Genomic DNA, 14,391 nt, shown 5'->3' with positions numbered 1-14,391 from the left:
ACAAAATGGGTAGCGACAAAGAACGTTGTCAAAGTAGACATTTATCGGAACCTCTTTGAGGTGTTGAATTCATAGAATGACTGAAACGCGCCATACATTTCAGCTGACCAAGAAAACGCTTGCCCCGACCGCCGGAAAGCCTAAAGCTGCTCTTAAATCTAAGGCCCCGGTCAACGTTTTCCATGAAGGCAAAGACGTCACGCCAAAACCTCTGAACCCCGAACTGTTGGGGTTGTGTAAAGAAAGGCAGATCGGTATTTTCGACGAAGGTTCGTTGTCTGCGAGAGAGAGCAGCTCCGTCGCATTTGTGGCCGCCTCCGAAGCCGGAACGATAAAATTTCGCACCGAGCAACTCGGTGAAACTTATCAAGGAAGTATATTCGAGGCTTCGGCGGATTTTTTCGAACCTTCCCTTGTCAGTCAGTTGACGGATACAGATCAGGAAACCTTACCGGTTGAATCGGACACCGAACTCTTCGACAAGATTGGTTTGGAAACAGAACCAGATATGAAACGCGCGCCTACCCACGTCAGCCTAACGTTAACGGAAACGCATACGATTTTTATCCTAGACTTACCAAGCTGTATAGCTATCAAAAACTCCGAAGAGGGTGACCTAGTTGAAGAAAAAAACAAACAATACGAATACCTTACCCAAGGAAAAGGTCGTCACAGAAAAGTAGTCAATGCCGAAGCGCAAACGGTCAAAGTGCTGAAGAAATCTCGCAAAACTGCGCCAGAAGTTGTAAGAAAGCACAACACTGCCGCGTTTGCGTCCAATTGGGAGATGTACGACACCCTGCTGACCGTCGAAGACGCCGAACCGAACATTTACAGTTCCGACGACTCCGACAATGACCTTGTAGATTACAGTAAAATCTCGGAATCTGGTTCCGTGGAGAGCTACAGAATGTCTAGCGACGAAAGACAGCTGTACAAGCTTATGAAAAACAGTAGATTCTTGGAGGCCGTTTGCGTAATAGAGCGATTACTAGCTAATAATCGCTTCTACGAGCAACAAAAAAGATTTAGCGGTCTTTCGGAACCCGATGATTTACGGGAGGATATTCAATACAAATATCGTTTGAATTTACTCTGGACATTTTCGAACTCGCTGACCAAAGGACGCTGCGTCAGTTGTATGGAATGGAACCCGTTGAATGAGGATTTATTGGCGGTCGGATACGGAAAATTTTATTTCGCCGAGCAAACCACCGGAATGGTCATGATATGGAACATGAAAAATCCCGTGCAACCGGAACGGACTTACAAATTCGAAAATCCCGTCACAGCTTTAAGTTTTTCTAGCAAGGACACCAATTTGCTTGCCGTCGGATTTTACGACGGGCGCATTTTTATTTTAAACGTTACGAATCGCGAGAAACAAATAATTGCAGAAAATATACCGTCCTTCGAGGTTTTATGGGACGTCCATTGGCGTCCGAACCCCGACAAGTCTACAAAACGCGAACAAATATACGCGTCTTCTGACGACGGAAAAGTAATCGTTTATACCATTGAAACGGCCAAAGAACTACAACAACAACAAATTATGAGAGTCGCAAAAGCAGACGGCGTGCTAAAGGGCTACAGCTCCATGAGAAAGTGCTCGAACTTGAACGTGCCGGTTTCGCGATACGCGGGCGCCAGATTACTGAGATGGCACCCCATCGACCCAACCATTTACTTGGTTGCCACCAACGAAGGGGTTGTTCATAAATGTTCCGTAAATTATTTGGACCAACATATGGATTCCTTTTCGGCTCACGAAGGCCCTATCAACGACTTGCAATTTTCACCATTCTCAAAGAAAATTTACGCTACTTGTGGCGACGACTGGTATGTAAGACTATGGGGTGAAGGTATAGCCGAACCATTACAAGAACTGTACGTGACGATGGCGTCCGTTCAGGATTTGGACTGGAGCCCCACCCATTCGACCATATTAGCAACCATATACGACAAAAGCATCGTTCTTTGGGATTTTCAAAGAAAGTTTTATAAACCTCAGTCCGAGTGCCAGTCGCCAACCAATTCCCGAAATACAATCGTTCAGTTTACGAGCAGCGGCAGGTGTTTGGTTGTGGGCGATGTCGACGGGAATGTTCACGTTTTTTCGTTAGAGGATATGCCGTTTCCCGCGTTCTTCCAAGAAAGTTTACTTTTCGACGTTCTCCAGAAAAGTTTAGTGACAAAACCAAATTTAATGCAGAAAATCAAGAGGATGAGAAAGAACCTGAAGTTAGATTAACCGCAAAACAATTGAAGGCACTTTTGCGACGAAAAGTTGTTAGAATATCGCAATATTTAACATTTATTTGCTATGTTAATTTAAAACAAATTGCAAACTTTGATTAGGTTGACCATTAAAATATGAACGTAATATTTGTAACAGGTCATAAATGTTGGAGTATAATCCTGTTTATTTTGCTTCGATATAAATAAAATGTAATCAGATGTTCTTATTCGTCCTATTTCCGGTGATTTTTTACCCGAAAAAAAACCGTTATGTATCCTAAGTACCACCATAAAGTGGCGAAAATATAACTAGATTGGTGCCTCTAAAACAAAAATCTAAAATGAGAACATTTAATAAATAATAATAATAATAACAAGTGCGTTATGTTGTTGTTGTTAATGATAATAAGAAACGATTGTATAGGCGTAGTTCTGTTCAACATCCCAATAATGCTGACTTCACACTAAACCTAAAATCCCAAAAACTGAATAATAAACGTGTTAAAAGTTGGAAGTATTAAAATGTACTGTCATGATAAAAGATGACTGATAATAAGTTGAATGCTTTTTCAGTTTTTAATATTCTGAGGTTATTCGGCAGATTGTTGATTACTTTAGTCTCGCAATAACAATAAGAGCCTTTGAAAATTTTCGTTGAGTGAGCTGGAGACCTTTGAGCTAAATAATTATGTTGGGTACGTCAGTGCGAAAGCAGCGACTTATACGGTACCCTTTGGTGTAATTGCATTAAATAACCTATATACCGCATGTATTGTATATTTAATCACTTGTAATTTTTGAACTCTGTACTTATCATAGGATGTTAAGCAGAGTCCGTAGACAACATAAATGTCATTTGGAATAAAACCAACGATTCAAAGAGTAAAGATTTGAGAGGTCTAGAATAGTATATTATGCAACAAGTGCGGCAAACGGCATTTGACTCACGAGTTTATTTGACATGAGCGGAGCGCAACGAAACGAGTGTTTAATAAACGAGTGACTTAAAAATTGTTACCGCACGTGTTGCATGCTATGCTTTTTCTACGACCGTTAGTTTTTGGATATATTCTCGCAAAACAAGACGAAAACATTCACTGACATGACCGTCAGAATTGACAAACGTCAAAATTCCAAGCGTGAGAAATATATCCGAAAACATCCTATTGCTCCCAAACCCGTGCGATAAAATCCCGGAAATGTCCGAAGTGGCTCGGATTCGAGGGAAACGAAACTGACGTGGTAAAGTGACGCTTCCCGCACGCTAGATCGGTGTGTAATTAGGTATTTTACATACGGGAGTAGAAAAAATATGTTAAAAGATTAATTTGCGCTTATTTAGACAAGCGGATATATATGTATGTGGAGTAAATGTGGGGTAATTGGACATTTTTTGGAAAAATCAAATCAAAAACAAATCAATACATTTCCGCACGCTATTGCAATTGTAGTAGATTGCAATCAAATGAGGAATATACACTTTCTCTTATTATTGATACTAATCGTAAATGTGTAAAGATTTTTTGAAGCGACGATAGCGGTGGCTATTGAACTCCTGGTGCCCCCTGAAGTTTCTTGATTTTCGAGCCCGGACATGGCAAAATTTCTTGCTTAAAGAACTTGTTAGCTTCAATTTAGTATAAACGCCATTTTTTTTTCGTTTCGAGAATAGAAGGCTGTTTTTAAAAACATCCATAGCAAAATTGCTAAGAAAAGTAATATTGTTTTTTATAATACCCTAACATTCATAAATTTTAAACACCATAATTAATTCGACCAATTACCAGTGCTTTGGACAATTTGATTTACTGAAATAATGTTCCAATTTTATTTATTGTCCATACTAGTGCAAAATGGTACAACTTTACAACATAATATTGACTGTATTTAAATGCAAACTATTATACAAACAAGCCTATACAACAAACAAGTTTCTCTGTCAAATACTATATCTTTTCCAGGTGTCAAAAGTGAGATTAAAAGTCCCGGATTAGCCGAAACGGACGTAACAGGCCTCGCTTCGCAAGATTCGGCTTCGTCGTCGTTTTATGGGCCATCGGTGGATTTGGGTGCCGCTGTATACGACAAAGATTATCCACAGGCGTATGCAGCGGCATCTGCGCATCAGTACTACAATAGGTAACCATTAAAATTCAAACAATTCAGCTCGCTGAGATCCAAATCTTCGGGAATTCGACAAAAACACAATACAAAGTTTTCTACACATGAAACAGTCATTCGTGCTATGTTTAAGTTTTTTTTGTTTAATATTTTAGAAATATTTTTGAATTAAGGTTGGGAGCATGTCCTAATTTCTCTCACCCATTATATAATGTGGTTCTTTGAGACAGTATTTGAGACAGTCTATGACACAAAACTTTTCATCTGGTTTCCATTAACATAACATAACATAAAACGTATATTTTCAGTCGCAAGACAAAACGTTTTTTATTTAATAAGCTGCCCATGAAGATATTTATCGGAAAAAGGTTCTTATTGTTAGATTTAAAAAAATATTATGTTGGTAGGCTGACTAGATAATGTTATGGTTATGTCTTGCTTGCTGGACTTCGATTATTATAGTCTGCGGTAGAGCAGCGTTGTTTTGTTAAATATTATGCCTGTGCGTAAATTAAATAATTGAGAAAAGTGATCCGTTATTATTTCATCCATCCGGCGGCGCCTGCTACATTATTTTTTTATTCTATTGAGTCTTGTGAAAATATCATTTAACTTGTCTGCCTGTATAACATCCATGTTTAAAATTGGATTTGCGCAGTCTAATGAGTGTTCTATTTTCTGACATGTCATACCCCTTATTGTCATGGCAAATAGTTTGAATAAAATATTTTTATTATATTTTAATATTTTCTTTAATATAAATAGTAATATTTATATTTGCCGTATAAAAACATAACAATTTTTCTTCTAAAATCTTCTTCGGGGAGCAAGGACAACCTCTTTGTCAACATATATTTTAAAAAATTGCAGCCTTCTGTTCAGATTTAAGAAAATTTACATTAACATAGATTTAAAAAATAAAATCAAAATTAAGAAAGACACGGTTAAACATAAACTTTAAAAAAATATAACTGACCAAAATATCATAATGGAAAAGTGAATTCAAATTTATCGAACAAAACAGATTTTTTTTCAGTTTTATAATGTTCCAGCGCAAAAAGGGTACCATCGAAAAAATATCTTGCGACACATTCTCATCAGCCGTCATTTTGAAAGATGTAAACCCTAAAACGTGACCTAACTTTTTAGTAGATATCGTGGGCAATTTAAGAGTCTGTAGATCGGCCACGAAACGTTTGCGGACACATATTTATCGGAAAAACCAGCAAAAAAATCTCTAAAATGTTATTACTGAACATTGAAACTCCCCATATAAAACAACACGTATGCGAATTTATGAACACCCTCTTAACTTTTAAGTTTAATTTCTGTATCTCACTGATTTCCAACCTCCGTTTTATTAATTAGGCTTTGATTATTGTATTCTTGTAATTTTTATTTTAAAGATAGTAAAAGATGGGTATAGACAAACTTGAAAAAGTTTGGGTTTATTTCTTGTATCGAATTCCAAAAAAAGGATATTATATCACCCTACAAAACTTTATTTTTCGGAAACAACTTTACGCTTTATCCCAACCGTGGAACTAGCGAAACCTGAACAAACTATATTGTATTCCTTAAGTAAAAGATGTATATTTAAATTACTCCCTAATCTAAATCTTTATTATTATTATTATTATTGGATTGTCGTGGATGACCAATCAACGCATGACAAAATCTAAGCCTAAATAGCTTAAAAATAAAAAGTTGAAATGCATTTGTCATTCCTTAAATATTCGTTGAAATATTTTACCGTTTTAATGATCTCTTTTTTAAAAGAACGTAAACACAATAATCAGTAAAATAAACAGTCACATCTGTTTGAAAATCTCAACAGGTGGGCATTAAATTATATCGTCTCAGTAGGGTCTGAGCCACACAGGCTAAAAATAAAGTTCTTTCATTAATTACTCCCTTGAAATTATTTATATCCTAGCATTTTCTTTCCTTAATGAAAGGTATGGTGTATCACAAAAAAATTAAGTGAGATAACGAAAACAAGTTTGCAACAAACCACACAACAATTAAATTTAAATTTTTAAAATTTCATCCACTTCAAATTTATGCCATCCTATTTTTAGCAGTTTTATTTTGATTTAACTTTAACTTAATTTTTAAATTTAATTTTTAAAACGTGCTGTGAAATGTAGAGGAACATTTCTTTCAGGCGGGGTCCGGACTCAGCCTATTCGGTTCACCAGTCACTATATTGTCAAAACTACGAGGTGACGACTAACTTTGAATTAAACTTTTTCCACCAGTTTTCGGAAAGCTTAATGGAAGTTAATATGTGCATTTATAAAAAATGTTTAAAATATTAACACACTTGTTGTTTTTGTAAAATCTGTACTTTATGGTACAAGGAACATAACATTAATTGATAAATATACGGAGTGTTTTTTACCCTTTCTGCCAAAAGGAAGGAGGAAAATTCTCACCTTATTTTAAGACAAAAATGAGGCACAAAATTGTTTATAATGTTAGCTAGCTTCTCAAAATATTAATATATTTATTTATATTAATTGAAAAGGTATATTTAATTTAAAAAATGATGAAAGAATCTATTTAAAACAGCGATTTTTCAATAAGAAAAAATAAAGTAAGGACAGTGATTATACACTACATTTATTTGGAAATTCCAATCACTTTTTTGAAAAAATTGTTTTTAGTATTTTACCTATAACATATATAACATAAACAAACTCGGGTGATTTTGATAAATACTTTTTTTTAATACCAATAAAAGTTTTTGACGTCATAGATAGCACTTACACATTCATTCGAAATATTGAAATACAGGATTTGCGAAAAGTAATTATGATTTATGAAAAAGATATTCGCATCAGCAAAATAGGGCTACTTACAAATGAAAACAATTGCGATTTTTCTTAAATATTCTGGGGATCGCTAGAGATCAATCATTAATTTTTTTTTAACTGGAACCTCTGACCTCTATGCAAATCCAGATCATATATGTTGCGATTTTTGATATGAAACCTGTCAACGTAGGGTTAATCAGTACTGAACGGGCAACCAATAGCAAAATTTGTGTTCTATTTTATACGACCTCAAAAATGCTCGTTGGAACTGCCAAATAAGCAAATTTTAACCCGAAAGCTTTCACAACCACCACATGAAAAATATCAATAAAAAATAAAAAATTTCTGGCTCGACACATTCGATTACGAGAACAGAACTAGTTACTTTTAGTCACTTGTAAAATCCCTGTGCCCGGAGATATCAAAATTGGTGAAATACAAATTAAAAACTGGATAACCACAGAATTCGGATTTAGTTCCGCCACTCGCCTATAGATGACACACCAGTATAGATTTGGTGCTATATAACAGCACGTGTATACACGGTCCCTATTAACACAATTTTGAAAATTTGACTCCATCAACTAAATAAATTTTGGTTATGCTAATATTTGAACAAAAATTTACTGTTTTTTAACACAGTTACAATGCGCATTTGAGTTACGTGCAAATTAACATTAAAAAAAAAATGGCCAATGCCTGATTATACTTTGTCAGATTTCAAATAAAAATTTGCCAATGTATATTATATAGGTCAGAAATATTAAAGCCTTAAAAGTTCCTTTAAACCGAACCCAAAAGGACTAAAAAAATATATTTTTCAGCATGCAACAAGCATATGGCAGCCCCAGCTCAGCGGCAGCGCAATACATAAATTCCGCCAGCTCCAGCGCTTTTTATAATACCTCTTCTTACCCGTACTCTACTCTAAATGCATCACGTGGCCTCAATCCTTCTTGCAAGGGCTCCACTGGATACATAACATCACCGTATGCTTCCCCAGCTTCAGCGTTTGGAACGGCTTCGGCTCAGGGGAGCCAGTATTCGCCATATTCGACTTACGCCACTCCGAGTGCCAGTGCAGCATCTTTTGCACAAGGATTTACGCAGGTACTTAGCGTCTTATAATAGCCAGAGAGATTTTTAAAGTTTCTAACCTTGCAGGGCGTAGAATACGGCGCATACGGATCAACGTACACTGAAACACAAGCACCGCAATATGCATCATCGTACTACGCGTCGCAGTCCTATTCCCCGTACGTTAGTTCACCTAGTTCTAGTGGCAGCATAGGAACATCCACTTACCAGTTAACCTCGTCCCTATCGGGTTAGTAAATAGGTATACAGTATGTCCAAGATTTTTCGTAGACATCGGCCTTTATTTATTTAAAATCTACTATCCTTAATGCACCCGCGAATGATTTTTTACTTTCTTGTGTTTTCTATTGAAACAAACTGAAGCAAAAAGTTTAAAAAATATTTAAAAAATTAAAGCTAAGCTAAGCAACTTTTGAAGGAACAACATTTTATTTCATTTAAATGCATAAAAAACAAGAAATAAAGTTAAAGGGTCTTAAAGCATTAACACATTTTCTTAATAATTACTATTCGGGTCTAAAGGCCATCGTCAGTTGGAATTGCTTCCTAACGTTTCACGCTTCTTCAGAGGTCTTTAAATCCTCGATGTTGGACGCAGGCTGTCTGCTAGGACTGTCTAATGAGGGCAACAGTTCATCAGCTAGCCGCTAAACGGTCAACGAAAATAATGTTCCTATTTTTATCTTAAAACCAAAGTAGACAGAACAAAAAAATATGCAATTATAAATTGCAATGTATACAATTTTTTTAAAATAAATGAAAGGGATTAAATTTAAGGAAAAACTTGCAATGTAATGACATAAAAATAAATATTTTTTTATTTTATGTTTTATTTAGAAGCTCTTTTTTTGCTTAATAGTGGAATAGGCCATTTTCCAGCTTGTTGACCTTGGTACCAAAAATTAATCGCGAATGTGTATATATTAGCAGACAAACTAATAAGAACGCCTAATCATATTTGGATGTATTGATGATGGCCAAATTTTATCAATATTGCGAAAATACTAGTAATACAGCAGTTCAAAGCTATTCAAGATTTATTGATCCTCAGTGGCCTATCTTTTTATACTCTCCGTAGTCTGTGGTCTATACTTATTTGATCTGTTTAAAAAGGTAAACCATAGACTGCGAGCAAGTTGTTAATCTAGCCTATTTAATAATAATATAATAAATACAATTTGTAATGTTATTATGTCCATATAGTGACACAAGTTCCTCTGATGAAGGTAATCTATGATAAAGAACTATTTAATACAATATAAAACTCTAAATGCGATATTTTCATGTATTTTAGAAAGTCCATCAAATGGTATTCCCTTAGTGGAAAGTCCTACATCTCCTGTCAAAATTGACAATTCAAGAAGGTCAAGGGAATCATCTAGCAGCATTAGTAGCGAAACCCGTGTCACCAGAGGCAGAGGCAGGAGAAATAATACAGTATCTCCTACTGCACCGGAATCTACAACAGACCGAGTGTTCATATGGGACTTGGATGAAACGATAATTATTTTTCATAGTTTATTGACTGGTAGTTATGCCGCAAAGTACCAAAAAGTAAGTTGCAGTTTATTTTAGGAAGTAGTATTTGCTTATTTACAACTAACATGACTTAAATATGCCAAAGTTTATATTGACATTTAAATATGAGAGTGGTTTTTGCAGGATGCTCAAAATGTCGTTCAATTAGGATTCAAGATGGAAGAAATGGTTTTTAATTTAGCAGACACACACTTCTTTTTTAATGATATTGAGGTAAGAGTCAGTTAACTAACCTTCTGCCTTAGAATACAAAGTAAAATCTTTTTTACCTTTCTGAACTTAAATTTTGCTATGTAATATATATATATAATTTAGAACCATTTTTCTGTAGGAATGCGATCAGGTTCATATTGATGATGTGTCATCAGATGATAATGGTCAAGATTTAAGTAATTACAACTTTAGTACTGACGGATTCCATGCAGCATCAGCTGCAGGCACTGGTAATCTCTGTTTGTCTACTGGGGTTCGAGGTGGGGTAGACTGGATGAGAAAGTTGGCTTTTAGATACAGAAAGATTAAGGAAACCTACAACAACTATAGAAACAGGTATGTGGAACTCGCTAGTTTCATAGTACAATGACAACTCAAAAAATGTTTTTCTTTACCTTATACTATTAATATGTACTTATTTTCAAGTTAGGGGTATTCTTAAAACTATTAGACAGTAGATATTAGATTTTAATTTATTTTAATTGCCATGAATACTTGACCCAAAAAAGGTCTGATGCTGTGACCCTTGATAGAACACCACTGCAAGAATAACTTGAGTATAGTTAATTATTTTGTAAACCTTGTTTACATTCTCAATGATTTTAAATTCATAATGATTTTAATAAATGATAAAATATGAAAATTATTGAAAATATGCTTGTTGTTAGTGTTAAAGCACAAAATTACAATCCCCAACGTTTTGTACTGAACCGTATCAATTACTGATGAAATTTTTGTAATTTTAATTAATTTAAATAGGTATTTAAATAATGTCATGATGCCAATGTGTTTAATGGCTGATGCAAACTTTCAATTCAATATACTTCACAAAAATTGTTCACAAAATGTTTATTAAACACCCAACACAATAAGTTTTGACATTTCATATGAAGGGTGCTTGATGGTGCTATATATACACTTATCTTATTTCATTTCGAATTTTGACAGTGTCGGTGGTCTATTGGGCTCAACTAAAAGAGAACAATGGCTTCAGCTAAGGCAAGAAATCGAAGTAGTCACTGACAACTGGCTCACACTAGCAAATAAATGTCTGACACTAATCAACTCTCGGACTAATTGCGTGAATGTATTAGTAACCACAACTCAACTCATACCCGCATTAGCAAAAGTGTTGTTGTTTGGGCTGGGCAATGTGTTCCCCATTGACAACATTTATTCAGCAACCAAAATCGGTAAGGATTTATTTTGTTGTTGATAAAATTGAGGTACTATACTTTGCCTTTTTTGTAGGTAAAGAGAGTTGTTTTGAGAGGATTGTAACCAGATTTGGCCGGAAGTGCACATATGTAGTAATAGGAGACGGGCAAGATGAAGAAGCTGCCGCGAAAACTTTAAATTTTCCATTTTGGAGGATAACGAGTCATAGCGAGATAGCAGCTCTTTATAACGCCTTGGATATGGATTTTTTATGATCATCCTATGTTCCTTGATTTTTATGCCCATGTAAAAATTGTACATTTATAAATATTTTAATTGTATGTATGTATATGTTCTAATTAGGGAGTAAATTTTATGTTTTTAATATATCTTTTTATGGTTTTATCTGCATTTCAATGTTTGTTTACGATGAAATGTGTTAACATTAGATCAGTTAGACCAATCAGCTTTTGTATAGCATCAAATTGCATTGAAAATATCTCATCCGGCAAATGCGGCAAAATATATGAAAAATTTTCCAACAAAATTGCTAGTGCGTAGAGATCATTAAATGTTCTGAGAAGACGAGTTAAGTGTATGGAAATCGCTGTTTAGAAAGAAAATGTCGCAAAGTGCGGGTTAGAGAGTAAAAATCATTCCCTTCTCTATGAAAATATCGATGCCCCCTATGGCCTAACAATTTTTACCGTGGGCTACTGAATTACCTAATAGCCGTATGATTTAACCTAATAAAATTAAACAAAGGACAATAAATATTAACAAATCATGGCTGACAACAATTCGATCTTTCATTTCACTTTCATTATGAATACAGCTAAAAATACTTTGGAAATTTTCTAATCGTTTTAAAAATTTGTTTAGTTTGCTAGACCATTAACTTTAATTACATTAGGTATACATAATTGAAATTTACTCCTTAATAAAAACATGATTTCAAAATGTGGCGTACCAGAAAGCTGAACTTCAATATAAGTGTTTTTTGGTTTTCATTTAATTTTTTTTATTATTTAGAATACTTTGTTCATTATAACAAAGAATAACACAGGTTAAAATTTTGATAAATATTTAAAATTCAGCAAATCACCCAAACACCCATTTAACATTTACTGTACATAGGTTTCGGTAATGCATAGTCACATATATAATCACTTGAATTGGAAAAGAAAATTATCAGTGGTGGGAGAATGGGGATTTGAAAATATATCTAATACATGCTATATTACAATATTTACTACAGTATTGTATACATATGAAAAACGCATTATATTGATAAAGCTTTCTGGTAGTTATTTGACTGTAAAAAAATATAAATGTTAAAACTCGCAATGTATTCAATTGTTATTATGTGCCAACATTGTTTTTTTTTCCGCAACTGAATTAAATACACAGAAATGCAGGTACACGACGGCTTTTAAGTCAAGCTAATGAGTTTTAATTAATTTAAACATTAAGTATCCTCAACAGAAAAAACGCATATTCTTCTAACTAGCCAATGCTCTATTTAAGACTTCTAGATTGTATATCCTTTACATTTTTTTCATATTTGGCAAGTCTTCCTTTGTAGAAACTTTAAAAAACAAACAACCAAAAGTTCACTCTTTCTAATTTGGGGATGATCTCAATTAACATTTACATACCAATTAGTACTACTGACAATTATTTGCAAAAATATTTTTAAATCAAATATTTTTTCATTTGAAAAGTAGAATTTAATTAGTATATGATCTCAAAAATCCAAATTGAAATAAAAATAAATATAATAATCATATACTCTAGGTTTAGTTCTATTTTTGCATTTAATCAAAATGGCACTTACCAAAACAATAAAATACTAGTGTAATTTGTGTAATATAAAAACAGGTTGTTTCTTAAATTGTATTAAAAATTACAATAAAATATTATGTATATAAACCAATGGTTATTGATTTCCACCTTTTCATATTTAAAAGTGTTTGATCCAAGAAGCAGACCAATTAAAATATCATACCTTTGATTGTACTATTAATCTTCAAATAAATATGCTGCTAGTCAATTCAAGTTACCTAACTTGTTTTCATTATTGATAATCCATAAGTAAAAAAAAAACAATAATCCCGGGTTTTTAATTGAATAACATGTCTGTATTTATTTTTTCAAATATGATCAAAAACTGTTGTATCACCAAAAAACTAAAAAAATTTCACACCTTGATCTTCATCAGACAAAATCAACTCACACTTTCGATTTTGTTCCAAAAATTGCAATACTTTAATCAAAACTTCAGTTGGCATTCCACAAAATTCTTCGTTTTGGATATCCTCTCCATTTGAAATTTCATATAAAGTTAAGACTGTATTTTGCATTCCTTGATTAACTACATATTCATATATCATTGTTGCCCACTCCTCAGCAGTATGCCAGTAAATTTCCCATCTATTTTTGGCCTTGTCAATTGGAATGGCATTTCCCGATTTTTGAAGTTCCAACAGTATAGAAGCAATAACACTTGTTTCAAGCTTTCTGTTTATGTTCGTATTGTTAAATAATTGTATATGACTTGCCTCTCGGATATCTATAATATAAAGTCTGTACTTCTGGCAATATTCTAGGATTAGGTGTTTCCAAGTGGCAACCTGCTTAGCTCTTGTCTCTGGATGCGGCTGAAGTGTGAAAAATGGTGGGAAGTTGTACTGCCATGGCCACTCAATATTTATTTCGCCCATGAATATAAAAATACTCTATTAAAAAAACTAATATATAAACGAACCTAACAATCGAGACCGAACAGAATTCTTCTTTTTGCGACTTACAGGACGCATGCATGAATACAACTATTGTGTGTCGTTTTCGTTTCTTAAGTGTTTGGTCAAAGTTTTAAGTGTTGCCGGTCCCGCTGTCTTTGCTAAACACGCCGGTAAAAGGCTGGATGGGTTTGGATAATCCTGGATGGAAGCAGGGTAGTGTGACTATCGAGATGCAAATATTCTCGACGGAAGTCGGCAATGAGCGAATGTCCTTAGTAAATATTCCGATGATAAGTAATTTTGAAGAAAAGAAGAAATTTAGTTCATGCGTTCATTTCAGACATGGGCCGAGGTTTTCGTTGAGACACACAGTCAGAATGGTAGAAGTAGTAACATTATCAGAAAATCAACAACTTCACTGCCACTAATAAGTCCGATAGTTGAAGCATTTCCTTCGTATT

The 14,391-nt window shown here is 34.1% G+C and overlaps 3 protein-coding genes across 3 annotated transcripts in view; 2 read left to right on the top strand and 1 right to left on the bottom strand.

Moving 5' to 3' along the window:
• Window positions 1-13,160, top strand: part of LOC132700557 (eyes absent homolog 2) — a 64,050-nt gene extending 50,890 nt beyond the window's left edge. The window contains exons 4-11 of the mRNA XM_060667958.1: window positions 4,200-4,377; window positions 8,003-8,288; window positions 8,343-8,505; window positions 9,571-9,830; window positions 9,939-10,028; window positions 10,147-10,364; window positions 10,977-11,221; window positions 11,280-13,160. Coding sequence (XP_060523941.1) covers window positions 4,200-4,377; window positions 8,003-8,288; window positions 8,343-8,505; window positions 9,571-9,830; window positions 9,939-10,028; window positions 10,147-10,364; window positions 10,977-11,221; window positions 11,280-11,461 — 1,622 coding nt within the window. The 3' untranslated portion in view covers window positions 11,462-13,160. The remainder of the gene's footprint in view (window positions 1-4,199; window positions 4,378-8,002; window positions 8,289-8,342; window positions 8,506-9,570; window positions 9,831-9,938; window positions 10,029-10,146; window positions 10,365-10,976; window positions 11,222-11,279) is intronic.
• Window positions 34-2,440, top strand: LOC132700551 (dynein axonemal intermediate chain 4-like). Its single transcript, XM_060667945.1, has one exon. It carries the CDS (start codon window positions 77-79, stop codon window positions 2,249-2,251), a length of 2,175 nt encoding a protein of 724 aa, XP_060523928.1. The 5' UTR covers window positions 34-76; the 3' UTR covers window positions 2,252-2,440.
• LOC132700564 (vacuolar protein-sorting-associated protein 25) lies at window positions 8,898-14,276 on the bottom strand. Its single transcript, XM_060667970.1, has 2 exons — window positions 13,423-14,276; window positions 8,898-8,923 (listed from the first exon to the last, which is right to left on the bottom strand). The coding sequence occupies exons 1-2, from the start codon at window positions 13,907-13,909 to the stop codon at window positions 8,913-8,915; spliced, it is 498 nt and encodes a 165-aa protein (XP_060523953.1). The 5' UTR covers window positions 13,910-14,276; the 3' UTR covers window positions 8,898-8,912.
• Window positions 14,277-14,391: the final 115 nt, after the last annotated feature.

The sequence above is a fragment of the Cylas formicarius genome, unplaced genomic scaffold, assembly GCF_029955315.1.
Source record: "Cylas formicarius isolate icCylForm1 unplaced genomic scaffold, icCylForm1.1 PGA_scaffold_10__41_contigs__length_53128322, whole genome shotgun sequence".
Lineage (NCBI taxonomy): Eukaryota > Metazoa > Arthropoda > Insecta > Coleoptera > Brentidae > Cylas > Cylas formicarius.
This window is presented reverse-complemented; position numbering and strand designations above follow the sequence as displayed.